At 40.0% G+C, this 23,921-nt stretch overlaps 1 protein-coding gene across 1 annotated transcript in view; it reads left to right on the top strand.

Annotated features, from left to right (window-relative positions):
• LOC124798353 (ubiquitin-conjugating enzyme E2 R2) overlaps positions 1-9,124 on the top strand; it is an 81,721-nt gene extending 72,597 nt beyond the window's left edge. The window contains exon 5 of the mRNA XM_047261715.1: positions 7,841-9,124. Within this exon, the coding sequence (XP_047117671.1) occupies positions 7,841-8,081 (241 nt within the window). The 3' untranslated portion in view covers positions 8,082-9,124. The remainder of the gene's footprint in view (positions 1-7,840) is intronic.
• The last annotated feature ends 14,797 nt before the right edge of the window (positions 9,125-23,921 follow it).

Below are 23,921 nucleotides of genomic sequence, written 5' to 3'. Positions count from 1 at the left end.
CATACATACTGCTGCCAAAATTTGAGACTCGGCATACACTGTAGTCTCTTCTATCAGTATTGTCACGTGTTGAGGTAAAGCCAGCATGCAAGCAACTGTCACATTATGTATAATACTTTCACTTCTTCAAACCCCCCTGCCATTTATGGTGCATCCTCTTCATTTTCAATCCTATATCCTTATTCAGGTTGTAAAAACCTGCACCTCTTTAGTGACCACAATAACTTCTTTTAGGGATTAAGTTAATGGCCACAGTATTATACCACAGAGTAGCAACAGCGTTAGGTGGGAGAGAAACATCAACTTTCCCCACAATGTTTTCTTCTTGTGTGTTTGGAAATGAGAAGGCTTTCTCTCAAGCCAAGAGTGTAAATTGTCACTGGTGCCACATTTCCATCACAGCTGCTGTATAAGGACCATCATAATGAGACAAGTATTATCAAACAACTGTCTACCGTTGACGTGGTTTATGTGGCCACACTGTGCTTGATTTGCACAGCTGACACCAACGTAGGTTGCTCATTTTCAAGGAGAATAAAATAGTATTCAGTGGAGAAATGCTTTAAATGTCTGAGCTGAATTACACACTGATGAGCCAAAACACTATGACAACCTGTGTAATAACTTGTTCATCTGTCTTTGAAACAAAATAAATCACTGATTCTGCTTATCAGGGATCTGAAAGTTTGTTGATACATTTGTGGAGGCATGCGGCATTAGATGTTTACATGCAGGTCATGTAATTTGTGTAAATGGGCGGCTGGTTTTCGTACATGGTGATGGTGCCCAATAGCAACCTAGATGGGTTCGATAGGATTTATATCGGGCAAATTTGGTGACTTACACATCAATGAGTTCACTATAAATCTCTTCTAACCACTGTAGCATTGTTCTGGCTCTGAGAGATGGACGATTATACTGCTGAAAGATGACAGTGCTGTCTAGGAAGACATCGTGTATGAAGGGATGTGGGTGTTTCACAGCTATCAGCATGTCTTCGATTACTGTCACAGGTCCCATACACGCGCAGGAGTGTGTCTCCCATAGGATGATACTGCTCCCACCCGCGCTGCACATTTCAAGCTGCCATTGAACTAGACAGCTGAGTTTGTGGAGATGACCATCAATCTAGTACAGCAAAAATATGACTGACCTGAGGACAAGTTTCCATTGATCAACAGTAGATGGTTGTAATTACGATGTCGTTGGGTCAAGATGTAAACACGAAGGGATGGTCAACTGTGGCATTGTAAGTTCAACAATGTACAACAAGCGGTGTGCACCGAAACACTTGAGCGTGCACCAGCATTGTGTTCTTTCCTACTTTACGGAGCAGACAAGCCTCTGAACTTCATATCCCCATGAAGTCATTGATGTCCAACCATTTAGTGCCTAGTGGGAGTTTCACTATCCTCCCTACCTCTCTTTGAGACTCGAGACAGTAGCACATGAATGTTCGACGAGCTTTGGTGTTTTCAAGACACTCGTTCACAGGCTCTGAGTAACAATAATCTGCACTTCGTCAAAGTCACTTATGCCATTGGATTTCCCCATTTGCAGCCCATATATTTGCTAGGGTGATTCCTAGTCTGCCTCTGCTCTGTCTCTGCTGTCGTTGGTGCGTCATGTGCCTGCAGCGCTGCCAGGAAGCCTCAAACATCGTGGTGTACAGTGCTCATAATGTTCTGGCTTATCAGTTTTTTTCATAAGCAGTTCAGTGTCTATACACAATTCAGTAAAGACTGTAACTGGTATGTCACTGAAAGATTGTTAAATCTAAAAGGTTGGTGATTAGAGGCCAAAGGCTTTGCTAACACACCCTGGGAACGGGATGACACTTGATTAGCTTTTGATAGCACGTCACAGACATTGTACGTCACATACTTCAGCTGAGAAGCCACCACATACGGTGCAACATGTAGGAATGCAAATGGCATTTCTATTACATGCTGTTGTTGTTGTTTTGAGCATGTGTTGCAGTTTGGGTACCTGTATTAGGTCCTTGTTTTAAGGTGTCAGAATTCTTTGTTGTTGCCACTTCATTGTCACCACCACCACCACCACCACCACCACCACCACCGACAACCACCTATGTATTTGATGTTATTGGATTTATTATTTTTCATGGGATGAGGTCAACAAAGATATTAGTTCTGCTTTCAGAAGAATTTTTTTCTTTGAAAATCTAATTGTGTATTGATGTTACAATAGTATCTACATTACTAAATGGTCACCCAATCCCAGCTGCAGGTTACCTGTCTAACAGCTGCCAGTTTTTTAGTATTTCAGTTAATTATTGACAGTCATAATATGAGGCCAATGGATTTCGGTGACGTGGATGGGTCCATTGTTGTTTACAAATTTGCTGATAACAATTTCTTTACAGTTCACTACACTCGAGGGCCTTCTCGCGATTGTCTTTCATTGATTTATTTGTAAATTTGACTGCTTTTTTTTTTTTTTTTTTTTTTTTCCACTCAACTTATCTTGTTTATATGTCATTTTTTTTTCACGTTTTTATGCCTTTGTTTTTCGCCAAACCACTCTGATCAACTTTTACTGCTGCCTCCTACATTTCTTTATTTTCCAAGCAGTAGTTTACATTTTCTCCTCTGACTTCCCCAGTGCCCCATTTTTAAATTAAAATTTTCTCTTTTTGTGACTTTCCCCAATGCTTTTCTTCTTTTCCAGTCCAGTTTTCTGGTGAGAAATTGTCACCCACTCATTATCTTCTGTTAACCGTTGCCTGTTCTCACTTTTTAATACAAATTTTTCTGATTTTTCTGAAGTTTTCCTTGCTGTTCTTCTGTTTTTCTGTCCTTTACCATGCTCTGCTTATCTTCTTTGCCACTTCTGCCATTTCTAACACACTGAATCATCCTTTCTTGCCATGATGATCTCATCACACATTACATCCCATCTTTTTGAAAACACTCTTTCGCACTGCGAAAACTAAGGTCACACATTCTGTTTCTGGGAACCTACTTTTCCCTTGGAGTTATTCCCAAAGGCCTGATATTGAAAGTCCCTGTTCCAGGATGTAACCCTGCTCAACACCAGGATCTTTTACAGTTTCCAATACAGCAATCCCATGCACCTACCCTGGTAATCTGTCACCTGTGTGCCTCATCTGCCAGTTTACACTCCACCAGTCTTCTCTCCTTGTACAAAATCCTGCAGTTATCTGCCCTCTCATATTTTTTTTTGTATCATCCACTAAGCCAACTACAAACTGCAACAACATGCCAGACTTCACCTAAAAAGGCTGTCCCACATTCTCCTAAACTACCTCGACTATGGTGTTACCCTTCCTGTGTCTCTCTGCAGCTTCCTAAACAGCCACGCCATCAACCACCACTCCTCTCTATCAAACAGAGCTTGGCAAACCTCCTTAACATCCCACAGCCTTCACCACTACCTGCCAGACCAGTAATAACTCAATCACAAGAGCCAGTCACAACACTACAATGTTCTCAGCCTCTTGTTTGCAGCTCTTTCCCTACCTGAATTACATGTTATTCAAGGGTCTCACTTTCAGCTCTACACCTGCATTTAACTGTGCTGCTTTGGTGAAGGACCTACTTTTCTTCACACACAATATCATCTGGAAATATCACTTTGCAATCCAATCCCAAAACCTTTCCAACAGGAAACCTGACATTGAACCCTGCCTTGAACAGTTCAGACCACGATCCCGACCTGATCCACCACCACTACTTCAGAATCATCCCTTACAAGCCTTTCAAGAATTCCAAACATCCAGCATTGCTTCAGAAGCTTTCCTCAGGTCCCTACAACATGACCTAACTTGTCCTCTGTAGAACTTCAGGCTCTGAATTCCCTAAAAGCTGATAACTTCATCATTATCCTCCCAGCAGACAGAGGATCTACCACTGTCATGCTTGACCAACAGGAGTGTATTAGTGAAGGTTTACGCCAGCTGTCTAACACCTCTGCATGCATCATCTGCCATTGAGATCCCATTCCTGTGATTCAAACTGACCTGCAGTCCATCCTTAAAAACTCAGTCCCCTCACAAGGACTGCCATCTCAATCTATGCAACTTCTTACCCACCCAAACCACCTTTTACCTTCTTCTTAAGATCCACAAAATCAATCATCCTGGTCATCCTACAGTTGCTGGCTTCAAAGCCCCCACCGAACATATATCTGCTGTAGTTGATAAACACCTGCACCACATAGTACAGGTTGTCTGAATTCCGTGCCCATCCCACTTCCACAACACACCTTACTTGTCACCATTGATGCTTCTACTGTCTATACCAACATCCCCCACGTGAATGGTCCATCTGGTGCTGAACGTTTCCTCATTCAGCTCCTACCTGATGGCAGACATTTGACATGCTTCCTGCTTACCTTAATCAACTTTATACTTACCAACAAGTATTTCACCTTTGGGGGGGGGGGGGAGACATACAAACAGATTAGGAGTATGGCTGTGAGAACCAGGATGGCTCCTTCGTATGCCAGCCTTCTTGTGGGTTACTTGGAGGGGGCTGTCCTGGGATCCATAAGCCTTCAGCATTTGGTTTGGTTTACACCATTGATGACGTCTTTGATATATGGACTCACAGTGAGGATGACGTATTAAAATTCCTTTTATCTAAATACCTTCTCAAAGTTAAATTTCACATGGTTCTGTTTCAAATTCCATGCCACTTTCTTGCTGCTGATCTCATCCTCACTGAAGGCCAGTTATACGTTTCTGTCCACATTAAATCTACAATCAAACAACAGTACCTACATTTTGACAGTGGCCATCCTTTTCATATCAATTATTGCCTCCCAGGCAGCCTTGGCATTTCTGGCAAACATTTGTTCAGGTGCAGACCCTTTACAGCAATACACCACCGTTGTCATCTCGGCCTTCATTGGACGTAACTACCCCATCAGCCCAGTTCAAAATCAGATTTCCCGGACCATCACATCCAATCCTAGTACTGCTGATCTCTCAAAAAACAACTTCGGAGCTGTGGTATAGTTAATGTCATGATACCTTTGTTGGTTGGAGTGATGGTGAGGAACAGCTTGGTGACTACCTAAGACATCCAAATAGTCTCCATGCTGACATAAAATTTACTATGGAGATGGAAAAGGACTACCAGCTACCTCTTCTAAATATGCTGGATACGAGGCGTTGTGAAAACCTGGGAAACAGTGTGCATCTCTCTCTCTCTCTCTCTCTCTCTCTCTCTCTCTCTCTCTCTCTCTCTCTCTCTCTCTCACACACACACACACACACGGACTAATACCTGCACTAACAAGTGCAGGAACAGGATTGATCAATATGTTTGTAATGCAAGCAAGATGAGTATGTGAGCTGCAGCACTGCACACACACCTGGAAAGCATTCTATAAACTGACAGAGGAGTAAAGTGTTTTTAGATTGGCAAGGTACAAAAGAAACAGACATGTAATGTTGGGAATACACCACATACCATGTATGCATGTAAAAGTCTGTTGGAATAACTGGATCATCAATCAACACCAGGATCATCGAACATAAGCAGCATTGCCGGTTGGCACAGTTGCAGAAATTAGTCGTGTGAGCCTGACCACATTATAAAATTCAGTGACATTTAAGGTCTTGCTGTGAAGAAGAACTACCACCCTACTTCTTGAGGGAAGCTATAGAAATCCTCAGACGTGACAATAGGTTCAACAAGAAAGAGGAAAGCCTCAAGGTCAATGAATCCTGGATTCCCGCACTGCAGTGAAAGACCTTTGCAGGTAGCAAGGGGAGAACCACAGCGTGACCACGGAAAAGCCCCAGATGTTGACACACAAAGTACACACTCATATGATCTGCAGCTGCAAGCTTGACACAAGTGAGCTACCAGCAGGGGAGAGTGAAGCTTTGACAATGACAACCCCTCGTTCTGGCAAAAGTCAGAAAAATCATCAGACTAACTTTGGCCTAAGAACCAGAGATAGAACCAAATGGCCAATTTGTCAACAAGTGGCCACGAAAGCCTTAACAATTTTGTAAAGGTATTTTAGTTTGCTGGGGAGAAATTGAGATCTGCTGTATCCACTAGTGCTAATGATTTACTGTTTCACTGAACATGGCAAATAATATTTGCTGCATTTTTCTGAATGCTGCCTAAACTGTAAATACTACACACCATGGGACTTCATTAGTGTCGGATGAGCTAATAGTCATGATTTATTTATGTAACTATGATATGTTACTGTCAAAATTTATTAATATTATTATACTGTCATTGCCTGTAATACTTTCTTATTCTTTCATGTGGATGCTTTTAATCTTCATTCCATTCCACTGAGATCTATCTAGTGTTCTGTATCTTTTTTTCACATAGAGAGAGTTCTTTTTAGTTTTTCCTCCCAGTAGGAAGTGATTTTAAATGGTTTTTGTTTATCTGTCCACACTGCTACCTAATGTTTGGCCAGATTTTACTGTTGGCCACCTTTCAATTTATTATTAACTTCCTCTATTTCTGTAATGGAATTTGTGGATATTTTTATTCTAATATGTAAATTGTAGGATCTGAAGTTTCCTGGAAAAGTTTAAAGGTTGTTGGAAGGTATTTCACTCTGCAGTCTTCACATCCACGTGGAGAAGAAAGCTTGAAAAACTAATTAGAATCATTATCAGAAAGAACATTGAATCTTCAGTTAAAATACACAGGGTAAGCTTAATAATACCAGAGAAATGAAGAGCATTCTGCCTATATAAATATTGTAAAATATACAGAAAAGAGGTGGCAAACAGCTGGGACAGAGGCAGCAGATGCACAGGATTGGAATGTGGTACCTGCTGGGCTGTGTCTGGCCACAAGTGGGATAAGGTGTGCGATGCTCAGTGGAGGAGTAGATTGAGAGGGGTGAGTGGTGAAATAAGGTTGTGGCAGGGGTGGGAAAATTTGTGGTTTGGTTGGTCCTCATTTCTGGGCGCAGTAATTGGTCTTTAGCACTGCCGAAGGAAAAAAATTAAATTATTCAAGTGCTTGCTCAATCAGTGGGTCACTCCTGTTCAGATATTTCATGGGGGTCACTCCTCTGTAGATATTTCATGGGGGTAATCAGAGGTTCAGGGCATATGCAAATGTCGTATGTGGAACCTAATTTTGGTCTAGTAAAATAGACAGAACTGCAGCTGGGAATAAGATACGAATAGGTGTTTACTGATGTAGCTGGATGATATACAGTAGTGACTGTATCATTACTTACTGAAATTTGCAAGTTACAAGTTCAGTGAATAGCTGTCAATACAGTTGCTTTTTTTCACCCCTTGTGATCGAAAAATAAATTCAGCTTAACTTTACAATGAGGGCAAGTTGTTCTCTACAGTCCTCATTTAAGAGATAAAGGTTACTGTGTTACTATAAGCCACCCTAACCTCCCCAAATTCCAAGAATTCAGACATTGGGAGTAAATCACTGTTCATAATGACACTGATTGAAGAAATAGTTGTACGGTATAGTTTCTGTTGTTAGTAGTTTCCTGACTGCCATGTAGGTGATTGCTACTACATACCTCCTCCCTGTGACTGACTATCTTTCAACTCCTAAATTTTTCTCAAATTGTACTTGATGGAGAAACTGTGTTGTTATGAAGTAATAAATAAATTGGGGGTTCTGAGGAGTTAAAATTATGTACTATTCCTTCTACACTAAACTAATATTGATACCTTGTGTTTTATGTGATGTGTGGTGGGATGCAATGTAAGCAGTGATCAGGCAGTAGAGATTTTGTACATATCAGCCTCAAAAACGGAAAACAAATACTTAATCTCTTGTGCCATGGAATAATACACAAATCTGTTTTATATTTGTAAATATCTGTTAACTTCCAGGAAACAAGTGTTGGCTGCCCGACTTGAAGCAGAGAAAGATGGGGTTGTAGTGCCTACGACATTAGAGGACTATTGTATCAAGACACAGGTGTCAAAGCCAGCCACCGAACCTGTGCTCGATATGACAGACTTTTATGATGATGACTACGATCTTGACGACGATGATGACGACGATGATGAAGAGGATGGTGATGCGGACGGTGATGGTGATGCAGATGACAGTGGAAATGGCGAGTCGTGATGACATTCGTCTTGGCGTGTGTTTGCTGTTGACATTTGTATCCAGTCAATGGAAATTGCTGGTGTCGCGAAACAGCATGGCAAGGGAGAGTGCTTGGAGGGGGTTGACAGGTCACAATTTCATGTCCATGATTGTATCTCTGTAATGCATAATGCTAGTAGTAGTATTTGTGCTTACTGTTTGAGAAGTCCTTAAGAAAAAGAGCAAAGAAAATGGAAAGAAACAGTTGTATGTCATTACCCACGTTAGTCTGTAGTTAAAATGCTAAAAGCATGCAGAAATCAGAGGTGTGTAGTATAAATGTGAACTGCATTGCACTTCACATTGCAAGCACATGTGCATTACAGGGTAATCTACTACACTTCGGGAGAATTTGTGCATTGTTGGAAACATAATCCATGTGATGCAGTATGTTATGCCTATCACAGAACTATTATCCTTGTTCATAACTTCAGGAAGGAAAGTTGCTCTGTTTTCAACACTGGTCTTTAGTTTCATTAGCGTTTTATAAGATGCAAATTCAAAAAATCTCCATAAATTTTCTGTGGACAGTTCAACAAAACACAAACTTCAGTTTGGCTTTGTACATTTATCTTTCTTCTGTCATATTTCAACAAAGGTGACGATGTTCTAAACATAGGTTTGTACATACTGAACACAAACTGGAATACAACCTGCCTACTGCACATAGCTCCACATCTGTAGTATGCTCCTTGTGTATTTAATGATGTACCTTTCACTGTGCACCTCAAAACCCTCTCTTGGAAAAGTGTGGTGCTCCCGGTGAACAAGAGCCCAACCTACAGTGCCGTGTTATCATTAACTGTATGTTAGGTAGTTGGATCTCTTCAGCTCAAGATGATCTACTCCTGCCTTCAGGACTTGGGTGTGTTAATGCTGGTGATTAATTCGTCCTTTGGTTGTAACTGTATAAATGAGTAGAGATAAATTTTTGGTGGTTCACATTATACACTTGTGGAGTCGTATAGGTTTGCTGTATTGTGATCTTGTTCTACTTTATTAATAAATTAAATTAAAATTTAGTTGTTCCTGTTATTTCTATATAGATGCCAAAATGCTACCAATAAAAGGTCATTAAAATAATTGAATATATGTATGCATTAAAACAGATGTACTGCAAGACAAAAGCTATATGCTGTAGTTTACATGGAAATGTACAGTCTTGAGTACAGTGCAGTTCTTTCTGTGTGGCATTTTGGCATGTTATATTCATCAATAAACTTAAAGTGATTATATCATCTTACGAGACTTTGTGTTTATCCCTTATAAATATTGTGTGTGTGTGTGTGTGTGGGGGGGGGGGGGGGGAGGGTAGTTTTGAGAGAGAGAGAGAGAGAGAGAGAGAGAACTCCCATTAATTTAATATTATATTGCACCATATATCTTTAATATTATCAGAGATTACTCTTCTTTGCAAAACTGTTGTGTGTAGCTAGTGTCTTTTTCTTTATTTTTGTTGTTACTGCTACTCTTGTTATAGAAACACCTTAATCTCTCTTAGTTAATTTGATTTGTGCTGTATGATTCGTGAATTTCATAACAAAAGCTTGTAAATACTGCTGAAAGTGATGTTGGAAAATGAAGTATGAAATTTTAATCAGAACTACTCATGTGTGACTTTCGTGAGTGTAATGTGATCTTTCCTCTTCATAATACTTTTTTTATGAAAGTCTAAAACTTAAATTGAAAATGAGAGCTGAATAAAAGACTTGTTATCTAGAACGCCTATGATTCTTAACAAGTATCAGCATGTGCAATTTGTTAGAAGTCAGTATCATTTTATTAACATTATTCTTAATGTCATGTAGGAGGGCATAGTTTTAACAGTGCTGACAGATGCTCACTTTCTGTTAGGACAAGTGTTGAAAAACTTCGACTCCTTAGTGGTTTTTTTGTAGTTTTTGTGGAACATGGTTCATGTGTAAATTTTCAGTTCTCATTGTGAGCTTGAAATTTCATTCATTGTAGGTGTTTCACTCTTGTTTTGTTACATGTGCTGTGCTTTTGAGACAAGTTTTAAAATATATAATATTTGCTTTGGGAAACAGAAACAGGACTTCTGCTGCATTGCTGATGCTGGTGTTGCACGATTTAGGTGACAGCACATGAGAATAGATGTCCATTTACTGATATGCTTCTGCTGGTTCAGTGAGATTGGTGGACGTATAGTGCATTGAAATGAGAATGCTGAGGTAAGCTTACCTCAGCTTGATAGAATAATGAAGGAAAAAAGGGAGTACTAAATATCCAACTTTAATATGGAAAAAGCCACCAGTTACTTAACAAATGAAAGTAACAGGCATATGAGTGCTGCACTTAATTGTGTACATGGTTGAAGTCTTTCCAAAGGAGAGTGAGAATTGGAAGAAAACTGTGAAACTGTGTGTATAAAAGTTACGCAGGAGCATGTGGGCCATATTGGGGGGGGGGGGGGGGGGATGATGCAAAGAGAGAAGATAGGGGGAAGCGAAGGCAAGAAGGGAGTAGGTCAGTGAAAGAGGACATGAATAAAGAGTACAGACTGCATGATTGGAATTGCAAGTTAAAGTGGATTGGGTCTGTATTACAGTGTCAGAGATAATCACAAATCTATTATAAAAGCTTAAAAGCTAGGACCACACTCTGACTTTTAATAAGATATGAGGAATTGCCTTGTACACTGCAAAACCCCTGTTAAAAAAAGAACTTTGATAAAGTTGTTTTACCCCACAATACAAGCCTTTGCTGGGCGAAAGATTGAGATTGCCCCCCCCTCTTCCCCTTTATATCACCATTTAAAAACCTCTCAAACTATGTCATAGAGATCAGTTAATAATCTGGTAGGGCTACTGTAGGGGCAGAATTCGTCGCAGTCTTACTGTAGACACAGTTTTGTTGTTACAGAGAAGTAATTACTAAAGGAAGGAATGGGGGGGGGGGGGGGGGGGGAGAAAGGCTGAAGGTATGATGTGAGTACTGTAAGCAGTTTTTTGAGGAAGGTTTTACAAGAAAATAGTATATACGACTCTCAACAGTGAATGCTAGTTCCCAGGATTTAAATGTAGAAATGCTTTGTAGTGTCTTAATTACTGAGCAATCTTCAAGAACAGTTTTAGTTTGGCAAGTACTGGTAACAAAGAGTGTATTATCAATCTCCATAGGAGAATGATTCAGAAGCAACAGGCAATAGAGCTGTTCTGTGGCATGGGGAGATGATAACTTGGAATGCACATTAAAAATATGTAAACAATAAATTAAAGAATTAATAATAAAAGCTACACACATAGAAACAAATAACATCACACAGAAAATTTCTCAACTGCTGTGAGGAACTCCTTGTGCAGAATAGGAATGTGCTACAAGGAAACATTTCTGTGGTTTGTCACAGATTTTTGCCATTTCTGCTGAAAGCATGTTAAAAACAAGGCCTGCTGAATAGTGCATACCTTGCTGTACAGTGCCTAAGGATGTGTTACCCCATTCTATAAGGTTACAGGATACTACAACTTTAGATGCTGTTGTTTGGAGAAGCTGATAATACCATGTAATTTTATTAGAGTATAGTTGTAAACTGTCTGCAGTTTACTTTTACTGGCCGCAATAACTTGACTGAGGGATTTGGTCTGGTTGTGTACAAATTACATGAAATTTTTGCCAGGCTGCCATACTAGTAATATGGGGTTTTTTACCGACTATAAAAGCATACTGAAACATGACCCACTGTTTTAATATACTTGTGGAAACATCTGAAATTAAATGGCATGTGTACAATATAGGAAAATGTAGAGTGCAACTTACATGTAAAGAAGACATGTCAAGTTGCAGAGAGGCACAATAAATGCCTGTCTGCAACTTAATGTGTTTTCTTTTATGGTAAGTAACTATCTATCTTTCCCTACATTGTTGATATTCATATCTGGAGTTTCCATTGTTTGATACATGGAATGTCTGAAATATTACCATTGTGAAGGGAAACAGGTTAAAAGTTTATTCTGCATATGGAACGTTCTGTGACTGTTCTTAATTCATATACTTCATCAGCCATGCGCAGGTCCACAATTTCAAATAATAGGAGACAGTTTAAAAAAAAATATTAACACTGTAATTTTGTAGCATACATTAATTGGAAATGTTCTGTCAGTGAATTCTTGTAAGCCATGGATATTATTAACATTGTCATTGGCTTTTAATTGACAAACTGCAGTTAATTGTTGTAAGAAATAATAATTGTGCCCCAGTTTTCAAGTTTTCAATGAAATGGAACAAAATTTTGATTATGAAAGTGATATAAAGGTCCTAAAATATAATGCCATCCATGGAATCATTAGAAGTACGCTACAAAGGCAAGCCACAAAAGAGACATAGATGAAGTTCTCACAAAATCCATTCAGGTACCTCCTGTGCCCTATGGATCTGGAACTGGGGTTCCCATATCAAAGGATATGAGCAGAAACCAGGCTGCAGAAATGATATTTTGTCCATTGTGTTGAAGGGTGCATCAGAGATCATCACTTCAGAAATGAGACTTTAGGAATGTATCACAAGTTGATTCAGTGCACGAGAAAATAAATCCAAATAGAATGAGAGGGTGGGATCAGGTAGATGGAATGCCTGAAAATAGGCTTCCAAAACAAATTCTTGACTATACACATAGAGGGACAAGACAGAGAGAGACTACAGAACTGACAGCTGCACTTAACTGACCTGAACATTTGAAAATCACCTAATCCATGTAAAGGAGCACGAGGAGAAAGAGGAGGAAGTTAATACTATAAGCACACAAAGTACAGATAGTGATCTTTCTATTGAGTTTCATGTAAGTAATATTTTTTTAAATTTGTTAATGTAGTGGAAATGGGGCATTCATCCTATGTTTTCTGGGAAGTTTGTGAAGCCACTTGTAGAAAGGGAAATGATACAAACAAATACTAACAAAGAGATAGAGGGGCTGGCCAGTACTTACCTCAGCTCAGTACAGCCGATAGATACACATAAAAACAGAACTGAAAATTTACATTCCTAGCTTTCGGAACTTTGTTCCTTCATCAGGGAGGAGAGAGGGGAAAAAAGGGAAGAAGAGAGAAAGTGGATTCAGTTACTCACAACCCAGGTTATGAAGCAACAGGGAAAGGTAAACAGGGAGGGTAGCAAGGATGGAGGCATGGTTGTCAGAGGGAAGCCAAAGATATTCTACTGTAAGTACTGTGCCAGCTTCAAACCAAAGAGGATGCATACAGAAGTAAAGAGGTATATAGTATAAAGATAAACACAACTATGTAGGATGAAAAGATGAAAGAGGAGAAGACTGAAGAGTGAATGGGAGTGAGGTTGTTTAACGTAGGTTCAGTCCAGGGGGATGGCGGGATGAAAGGATGTGTTGGAGTGCAAGTTCCCATCTCCGCAGTTCAGAGGGACTGGTGTTGGGTGGGAGAAGCCAAATGGCACATACGGTGTAGCAGGTTCCTAGGTCCCTAGAATTATGCTGGAGGGGCATGCTCCGCTACTGGGTATTGGGCATCTCCTAGGCGGACAGTTCGTCTGTGTCCGTTCATGCGCTCAGCCAGTTTGGTTGTTGTCATGCCGATGTAAAAGGCTGTGCAGTGCAGGCATGTCAGTTGATAAATGACATGTGTAGTTTCACACGTAGCCCTGCCTTGAATTGTGTATGTTTTACCAGTAGCGGGGCTGGAGTAGGTGGTTGTGGGGTATGCATGGGGCAGGTTTTGCAGCGGGGTCGGTTACAGGGGTAGGAACCGCTGGGTAGAGAAGGTAGTCTGGGAATATTGTAGGGTTTAACAAGGATGTTACGGAGGTTAGGTGGGAGAGGAGTGGGAATGGATTTGAGGGGTTCTAGGAAGTGGTTTGTGTCTTTGATGTAACCTTTCTTGTCACCATAGATGCTACATCCCTTTACACAAACATCCCACATACCCATGGTCTCTCTGCCCTTGAGCACTACCTCTCCCAACACCCACCCGAAGATCTTCCAAAAACCTCGTTCCTTATCACACTTACCAACTTCATCCTCACCCATAATTACTTCACTTTTGAAGGCCAGACCTACAAACAAATCAGGGGAATGGCCATGGGAACCAGGATGGCTCCCTCCTATGCCAACCTCTTCATGGGCCGAATGGAGGAGGCTTTCCTGAAGACCCAACAGCTGCTTCCCCTGGCCTGGTATAGGTTTATAGATGACATCTTTGTGGTCTGGACTCATGGTGAAGAAACACTCCTTAATTTCCTCCATAACCTCAACTCCTTTTTGAATCTGAATTTCACCTGGTCCTTCTCCAAAACCCAAGCCACCTTCCTGGATGTTGACCTTCATCTTGTTGAAGCTCACATCCACACCTCTGTCCATATCAAACCCACAAACAAACAACAGTACCTTCACTTTGATAGCTGCCATCCTTTCCACATCAAACGCTCCCTTCCCTACAGCCTAGGTATTCGTGGCAAACGTATCTGCTCCAGTGACGAATCCCTCAACAACTACACCAATAACCTGACCAGCGCTTTCTTCTCCCGCAACTATCCTGCAGACCTTGTCCACAAACAGATTTCCCGAGCAATACGTTCCTCCCCGTCCAACAACAATGTTCTTACCCCCAGACCACACAGAAGCATCCCCCTTGTCACCCAATATTATCCTGGCCTCGAAAACATCAACAAATTACTCCGCCAGGGATATGACTTTCTCAAGTCAGCCCCTGAAATGAGATCATCCCTTGACAAAATTCTCCCCACACCACCCAGAGTTGCCTTTCATCGCCCCCCTAACCTCCGTAACATCCTTGTTAAACCCTACAATATTCCCAGACTACCTTCTCTACCCAGCGGTTCCTACCCCTGTAACCGACCCCGCTGCAAAACTTGCCCCATGCATCCCCCCACAACCACCTACTCCAGCCCCGCTACTGGTAAAACATACACAATTCAAGGTAGGGCTACGTGTGAAACTACACATGTCATTTATCAACTGACATGCCTGCACTGCACAGCCTTTTACATCGGCATGACAACAACCAAACTGGCTGAGCGCATGAACGGACACAGACGAACTGTCCGCCTAGGAGATGCCCAATACCCAGTAGCGGAGCATGCCCTCCAGCATAATTCTAGGGACCTAGGAACCTGCTACACCGTATGTGCCATTTGGCTTCTCCCACCCAACACCAGTCCCTCTGAAATGCGGAGATGGGAACTTGCACTCCAACACATCCTTTCATCCCGCCATCCCCCTGGACTGAACCTACATTAAACAACCTCACTCCCATTCACTCTTCAGTCTTCTCCTCTTTCCCTTTCCTCTTTAGCCATTCACGCATCTTTTCATCCTACATGGTTGTGTTTATCTTTATACTATATACCTCTTTACTTCTGTATGCATCCTCTTTGGTTTGAAGCTGGCACAGTACTTACAGTAGAATATCTTTGGCTTCCCTCTGACAACCATGCCTCCATCCTTGCTACCCTCCCTGTTTACCTTTCCCTGTTGCTTCATAACCTGGGTTGTGAGTAACTGAATCCACTTTCTCTTCTTCCCTTTTTTCCCCTCTCTCCTCCCTGATGAAGGAACAAAGTTCCGAAAGCTAGGAATGTAAATTTTCAGTTCTGTTTTATGTGTATCTATCGGCTGTACTGAGCTGAGGTAAGTACTGGCCAGCCCCTCTCTCTCTTTGTTAGTATTTGTTTCACATCTTATATGAGATTTTCCATTAATCATTTAAATGATACAAACAATCTAAAATTTGCAGAACCTTGTTAATAATATTACAAAAACAATATTCCAGTGCATAAATTTTGATTACTGTTTGATGCAGAAAAATTATGGGTACTGGGTAACACTGTTGGATTTGAACCTGCAAAAGTGTCTTTTTATCCTAAAATAGAACATACAGATATTGTTGTGGTCATAAGTTCAAAGACCGGTCTGATATAGCACTGCATGCTACTCTACCCTGTGCAAGCCTCATCATCTCCTAATAACTACTGCAACATAAACTGACTACTGACGGACTGCATTCATCTCTTGCTCTCACTGTGCAGTACACCCCACCTCCTCCCCAAAAACACACACACACACACACACACACACACACACACACACACACAAAAAAAAACAATAAATTGGTGATCCCTTGATGTAACAATGTTTCATATCAACCAATCTCTTCTTTTAGTCAAGTTGTTCCTAAAATTTCTTTTCTCATCAGTTCTATTAAGTACCACCTCATTAGTTACACAATCTACCAATTTCATCTTCAGCATTCTTCCGTAGCACCATATTTCAAAAGCTTCTAGCTCCTTCTTGTTTGAACTGTTTTTCATCCATGTTATACTCCCATAGAAGGCTACACTCCAGACAAATACCTTCATAAATGTCTTCTTAGCACTTTGTTGTTCAGAAACACTTTTTTTTCGTTGCTAGTCTCTATTAACCCTTCTACTTTGGCTATCATCAATTATTTTACTGCCCAAACAGCAAAACTTTTGTCTACTGCTTTCAGTGATGTGTTTCGTAATCTAATTCCCTCGGCATTGCCTGATTTAATCAGACTACATTCCATTACCCTTGTTTTGCTTCTGTGGTGTTTATCTTGTATCCTTCTTTCAAGTCACTGTCCATTCCATTCAACTGCTCTTCAAAGTCCTTTGCTGTCTGCACAGGATGACGATGTCATTGGCAAACTGGAAAGTTTTTGTTTCTTCTCCATGAACTATAGTGTGTTCTCCAAATTTTGTCTTTGATTTCCTTTACTTTTTGCTTGTTGTACAGATCGAATAAAATGGGGGATAGGCCACAGCCCTGTCCTATTCCCTTCTCAACCACTGCTTCCCTTTCATGTCCCTCGACTCATAACTGCTGTCTGGTTTCTGTGCAAGTTGTATATAGCCTTTCACTCCCTGAATTTTACCCTAGCTACCTTCAGAATTTCAAAGAGTATTTTCTAGTTGGGGTTATCAAAATCTTTCTTCAAATCTACCAAAGCTATAAAATTCTTCTTTAAATGACATATTAAACTGATAGTTCGTTAATATTCACATGTCAGCACCTGCTTTCTTTGCAGCTGGAATTATTAAATTCTAGAAGCTTGAGGGTGTTTTGCCTGTCATACGTATTGCATACGAGGTGAAATGTTCAATCATGGCGGGCTCTCCCAAGGACATCAGTAGTTCTGAGGGAATGCCACCTACTCTGGGGCTCTTGTTTTTACTTAGGTCTTTCAGTGCTTTGTCAAATTCTTCTCATAGTATTGTATCTCCTATCTCACCTTGATCTACATCCTCGTCCCTTCCTATAACATTGCCTTCGATTTTATTTCTCTTGTGCAGCGCTTCTATATACTCCTTCCACCTTTCCCTTCTTTGCTTATAAGGAAATGATTTAATGTGACATCGAAAACTACCCAGAAATTTTTCACACATATAGAATACACTGAAAGAAATGCACTGTCAAAATTTATTTACTAAGGCACACTGCAAATATTTTTGAAAAACAGTTAAAGTTGTCCATTTTGATGCATGAAGAATTGCTTATAGCAGCAGTTTGTAGAGTGCTCAAATCGGCAAATAAGCAGACGTTGCCATGACAGGACGACATAGTGCCTCCTAATGCAAAGTACAAAGGAACTCTCATGAATTTTAAGCACTTACACCATACCAGAAGTGGCTCATTTCATTAATTTTTTTAATAATCTGCAGCTCATATTGACAGGTAAAGTGTTGAAGATATAATTTTTACACATATGATCAGCAGAGGAAATAAAATCAAGACAGTGTATGATGTTACATTACAGATGACTTCCATCAATCAAGACTTTAATGTGTTTACATTAAATATGTTTATAACAATCCCTGTAGCACAGTTCTTATGATAATTTTTGAATAACGTATCTTTTGTTAACAGTGAAACTACTTCAAATTTTTTATCGGGTCCCCAACCTCAGTGTGTTTTGAGAATGAAAACACAGCCCAAGTACACTGTATTATTTTTATTATCCATCCACTAGGATAGTTTCAACTCTTGGTCATTTTCAAGCACATTTTTAAAGCTTAAGATACGTGGTTGAAAATGGCAAATTGTGCACTCGATATAAAGAATACATCCTACCTGGACCATGTTTTCATTCCCAAAATGCAATAGTTCCTTTTTTATTCCGTGTAGTCATCACAAAAATGCGAAGCTTATGTGGGATGATGAAAACAAACATTTTCCTTACACCAGGCACACCTGATAAGAGAAATTAATGCATTCAGGAGCTTCACGGTATTAACTAGTTTTATTCAGACAAAATTGGATTGTAATAAGAAGTGGTCGTAACCATTGTTCTATATATTCTGTTGCGTACTAGGTGTAGTTTCTCAAATTTGTGAAATGTGGTGATGCAAACTGATGGTGCAAAAATGACAGAAGTTTAACAGTACTGTTGTGCTGATAAATCTGAAATGGCAAAGAACTATCAGAAATTGTGTTGTCTTAAACTGTTGAAAAATTTTTCTTATTGAAAGGCTGAATCACACTGTTGTATCCTGTTGGAATCCGAATTACACTAACAGTATTTTCACTGTTGTCCTGAAGACAGAGAAGTCGTTATGTCCAGGCCAGGAGTTCAACAAAAGCAACGAATCATTCTTTGCAAATGGTAAGATGATGTTTTGGATGCAACACTCAAAATTATTCTCTCCCATTTTATTCAGATTGTGCTGTGTCAGTTAAAAGACTTTTGTAAGTAACCGGTATATTCCTTTCTATTTTCTATTTTTAAAAACTAATCTGCCGCAATGTTCCTGGCAACAGAGATACAGTTGCAAAAAACAGAAATCTGCTGATAATTATCTCTGGCACATTCTCTCTCTCTCTCTCTCTCTCTCTCTCTCTCTCTCTCTCTCTCTCTCTCTCTCTCTCTCCCCCTCTCCCTTCCCCCCCCTCCCCCTCTCGCACTTGAAATGACAAAGTGCAGTTTGCATGAAACCAGACAGGCTGGCTTTATATGCAGCATTTATAGGATAACAAGAAGCTTCAGCTCAGCATGAATTCCTCTACAGTGTTACTATTAATGATGCTCCTGTATGCATTTACTTCGGATAAACTTCCTAATTTTGCAACTTCCTCTTATAATTTGCTGGATGCCAGAAATGATCATATCACTTGAAATTCAGGGCACCCGGTATTGTAGATTTCCCGTGGTAATGGTGCATTGACTCTCATTAGCAACTCTAAATTTTTCGAATAATTTTTCTTTCACATTTTTTGAGGATCATTTTGGCACATCCATGGTACTTTGTGTAACTCTGTCTTCCATTTACTCGATTCATGTTCAGATTTTATGAAACCGGCTTCGTACATTGCTTAAGCTTAAGTGTTCTCTCTCCCCTTCATTTAACCAAAAAATTTACAGAGTTTTTCTTTGTTACTGAAAGCTATTACTGTACATGTTGTTTTTTGGGCTTGGAATGTACTCTATTTTTGTTTGGACTTTCACACAATAATCACTGTCTGACCCACAATTCACAGAATTGGCAGAGTAACTTCTAGCTTCTTCTAATGTTACCACAATTTCTAATCAAATGTTGACATCACTGGAATGAATGTCCAAGAAATTAACTAATAGATAATGTATGTAGGTCTTAAAGAGATGTAGGTGATTCTGATTGCATACCATTTTCTTCATATTTTATCTTCACAAGATTGAAAATATTGATTGGCTTCCACAGTACTCTGGAAGCTGCACATATACAGATGCTATTAGGAAGCACGTGCCAGAAAGGTTTCTCTGTGTTGTAAACAAAGGGTGATAAAACAGAGGCAGCTGCTAATTATTATGGATATTAAATGAGATGCAAGTTTGAGCAAATAGTATTTGTGAACAACTGTCAGAGAAACTATCAACAGCAACTGAAATACACTTCACAAATTATGCTTGGTCTCTACAGTGTTATCTGTTTACTGATGTGTTGTCAATCAAGGACATGTGCCCTCCATGTTGCAGAGCTACCCATTTGTTTTCTACTGTATTCCTTCCCTGTTTCAGTCAATTATGGCATAATGCTTGCTTTGAAACTGTCAACAACCTCCGGTTCTTTCAACATACCCAGGTCTCATCTCCTTGATTTCCTTCCTTTTTGCAAATTCATCTGTTACAATCTACAGTTCATAACAAATAAATGAGTACATAAAAAACTATCAGCCTCGATTGCGGTAATGAAACCAACCTTTACCTAGGTTTCAGCCCAAATAATTGAACCTTCTTCAGAAGTAGTACCTGAATCACGTGAGCTCCCAAGGCCCACCGCATGGCGTCCATGGAGATGAGGCACACGACAGAGCTTAAGTTAAGTGTTGGTGTTGACTTAGTATGTATGTACCGCATTTTTAAAATGTGACTATGCCTATTCATGCTGTGTTAGTTTTATTTCTAGACCATGCCCTCTTAGACAAATTATAGATTCAGGTATCCCTTCTGAAGAAGGCTCAATTATTTGGGCTCAAACATAGGTAAAGGTTGGTTTCATTACTGCAATTGAGGCTGATATTTTTCTTATATATTAGATTATCACAGTTGCTGACTGTGCTGCAGTGTTGAAAGTACAAAAATAAATTGAGATCAGACTTCACATCCTCCCCTGAAAAAGTCTTAACAGTTTAAAATATGGTTTTGAAATCTGTCTTACCATTCTGTAATCAGTCTCTGTTGATCCATTGTGGATAGAGGTCAGTGGCCAGTCAAATATTTACCAAGGAAATACGAGAGATCATCAGGGGCTTGAAAAACAACAAAGTGTCTGGCAAAGATTCAATTGTTGCAGAACTTTTGAAGTATGCAGGAGACAGTTTCCAGAAATGACTTGAAACACTCTTTCAAAAAAATCTGGCTCACGGGAGAGATTCTAGGAGAATGGAGAGACGCTGTCATCCACCCATTGCACAAGAAAGGAGACAAATCCAATGTCAATAATTACAAAGGACTATCACTTCCACCAGTAGCATACAAGATCTTTGCCATTGCTCTCAAACATAGAATAGAACAACACATAGGTCAACGACTAGATGAATATCAAGCCAGCTTTAGGACAGGAAGATCATGTGCAGAGCACACCTTTACCATCAAAACCTAATTAAAACAAAGACGCTAGCAGCTGATAAGAAAGTGATCACGACATTTATGGACTCCATAGATAGAGACACATTAATAGAATTGCTGAAAGAATTTGGAATAGATAATAAGACAATGAGGCTCATTCCGCAAACACTAACCAACACCCAATCACAAATTAAATTTTTAGTTGAACTGTCAGAGCACTTTGAAATCAAAACAGGTTTGAGACAAGGAGACAGACTCTCTCCGATCTTGTTCAACTGTGTTTTAGAACAATTTATCAGGGAATGGCAAAAAGAAATGAGTCGGTTCAACTTTCCAAATGGAATCAGGCTAGGCCGCAAACAGTCTGGGCTTACAGTTGAATGCCTCGCGTTTGCAGATGATATAGTGTTTTTCGCAGAGAATCTGCAAATTGCAACTAACCAGATTGAAGTCCTCAAGGAAACAGCAGTGGAAGCAGGATTGCAAATATCTTTTGAGAAGACACAATATATGAACATAAATGCCACTGATCCAGACTGGACAATGAGGACCAATTATGGCGACATCGAAAGAGTTCAAAAGTTCAAGTACCTAGGAGAGATTTTGACTCCAAACAATAATAAAAAAAGGTAGCAATTGAAGAACGGGCAATAAAAATGGAAATAGCATTCAGATTGTGTCAGAACACATACAATTCTAAATTACTCTCATACCAGGCCAAATTCCAACACTACAGCAAAGACATCAAAGCTGAATATTTATATGCATCAGAGACAATGGCCAGGAAGGGACTTTCAGACTTGGAAAAGAAAGAAAGGACATTCCTTAGAAAGATTCTTGGGCCCAGAAAAATATCTAATGAATTTATGTTGTGCCTAAGATCAAATCAAGAACTTTATCAACAATTTGAAAATATCACCACCACCATGAAGAAAAGAAGACTGTCTTTCTATGGACATATTAAAAGAATGGAATCAGAGAGGCTCACCAACAAGATTCTTCTCTTCCAGGAAAACAGGAAGATACTAGTTCCATAGGTGCACTGGGATCTAGAAAAATGCAGGATCATGGCAGAAGAAATAGTGAACAGACAGATCTTAAGGAAAAAGGTTGTGGAGGTGAAGGATTTCTTCAAGGAGAAAATGAGTAAGAACAGAGTGTTCTCGGCAGAAGAATGTGCATGTGTGAGCCAATGGATGAAGGAGTACTGGCGAAAGAGGAAGGAAGGGAACTTTAGAAAGTGACGGAAGTTGTGTAAACGGAGCCCATAGATGGCTGTAATGAAAATAAGTAAATAAAATATTATAGTAGTAGCAGCAGCAGCAGCAGCAGCAGCAGCAGCAGCAGCAGCATTCGTGGTGGTGGTGGTGGTGGTGGTGGTGGTGGTGGTGCTGTTGCTGCTGCTGATGTAGAGATATTGTAATTATAGGTAGAGAAGGAAACCCCCCCCCCCCCCCCCCCCCCCCCCCCACGAGTCAAAATCCAAGCTACCTTTATTCTGCAAGCCTACACTGACATTGCTGCATAAAGGCAAGGGAATTTGACACAGTGCCATTGCTGCATGGACTAGTGTTAAACAGTGACTTTGTGGGACAGTGTAAATAGCTGAAGTAAGAGTAGTAAGTGAGGACAGTGAGAACAGTTGGAGCCAAAACGTATAGATGTAGCAAATAACTGAGCCTGTTCCCAGCACACATGTATGCAGTCTTTAGAACTAACTATGATGTAAAATTCAGGGACGAAATTTTCAAATTTTCCAAAAGGAGGGGGAATGTTGTATTGTGGAAGAATGACATACTTTCAAAGGCCTATTTCTGGAATTTCTTCACAGCTGACATTACGATCAGTTCACTAGCCACTTGCACCAAAAGACACTGGTAGAGCTGTTGTGGTGGAACAATGTGGGCTGGCACACGAAGTTCGTAAATGACGAAAACAAGCCCAAAATAACTCGCGATGAGATGACGATGGTGTCAGTGTCACCACTGTGGTTACGACGTAGAATCGGTTGGAGATAACACACGCTAAGTATTGAATGTGCATTTATTAATCACTGGTACATTACAAATTTGGCTGTAGTACAAGTTACGAGCCGAAAGTGAAGACTAGAACAAAAGTGGTCCAAAGAAGCCAAAGTGATAGATACGGCACTCTGCGCGAGAGATGCCACACACTGATTCTTGTTCACTGATGGAATGTAAATTGTATGCCAAAGACTGGAATAAAAAATTTACCTGAATTTGTACAGTAGTGTCATTGTCTACATATCATTCTGTAAGAAATATCTTCTGTTGAAGAAATGGAAGTGAAAGTTGCTTAGTACAGTGCCAGAAGTATACTAATTGTAAAAGTCCTCTTATTTGAGAGAAGCAGAATAATCCATTGTTCAATAAACTGCAGAGGATAAAAAGTCTCCATGTAAGAATAGAATACCTTTATGGGAATTTCTGAAATTCCTATTGCAGTTTCTTCAAGGTCTACCAATGCTGTAGTGCATATGTGGTCTACACTTGTCAGAAGTAATTAAATAAAAATAGAAAATTTAACAAGGGCTCTCTGTGAACCCCAAAAGGATAGTGCATCTTACTGGAAAATTTCATATGTCCCCAATGATAAAACAGTGGAGAAAATTCTCATCTTTGTTGTGGTGTAAGTGAAGAAATGTCGCAAAACACTATCCCTGTGTCAGTTGTGTTGGTGTGTTGAACAAATTGCAGCACTTAGTTACGTAGCTGTGGGTAAAAGTTCAGCA

Source organism: Schistocerca piceifrons, chromosome 5, assembly GCF_021461385.2.
Source record: "Schistocerca piceifrons isolate TAMUIC-IGC-003096 chromosome 5, iqSchPice1.1, whole genome shotgun sequence".
NCBI classification, from domain to species: Eukaryota; Metazoa; Arthropoda; class Insecta; order Orthoptera; family Acrididae; genus Schistocerca; species Schistocerca piceifrons.
Note: the sequence above shows the minus strand (reverse complement) of the source record. Positions and strands in the feature narration are given on the sequence as shown.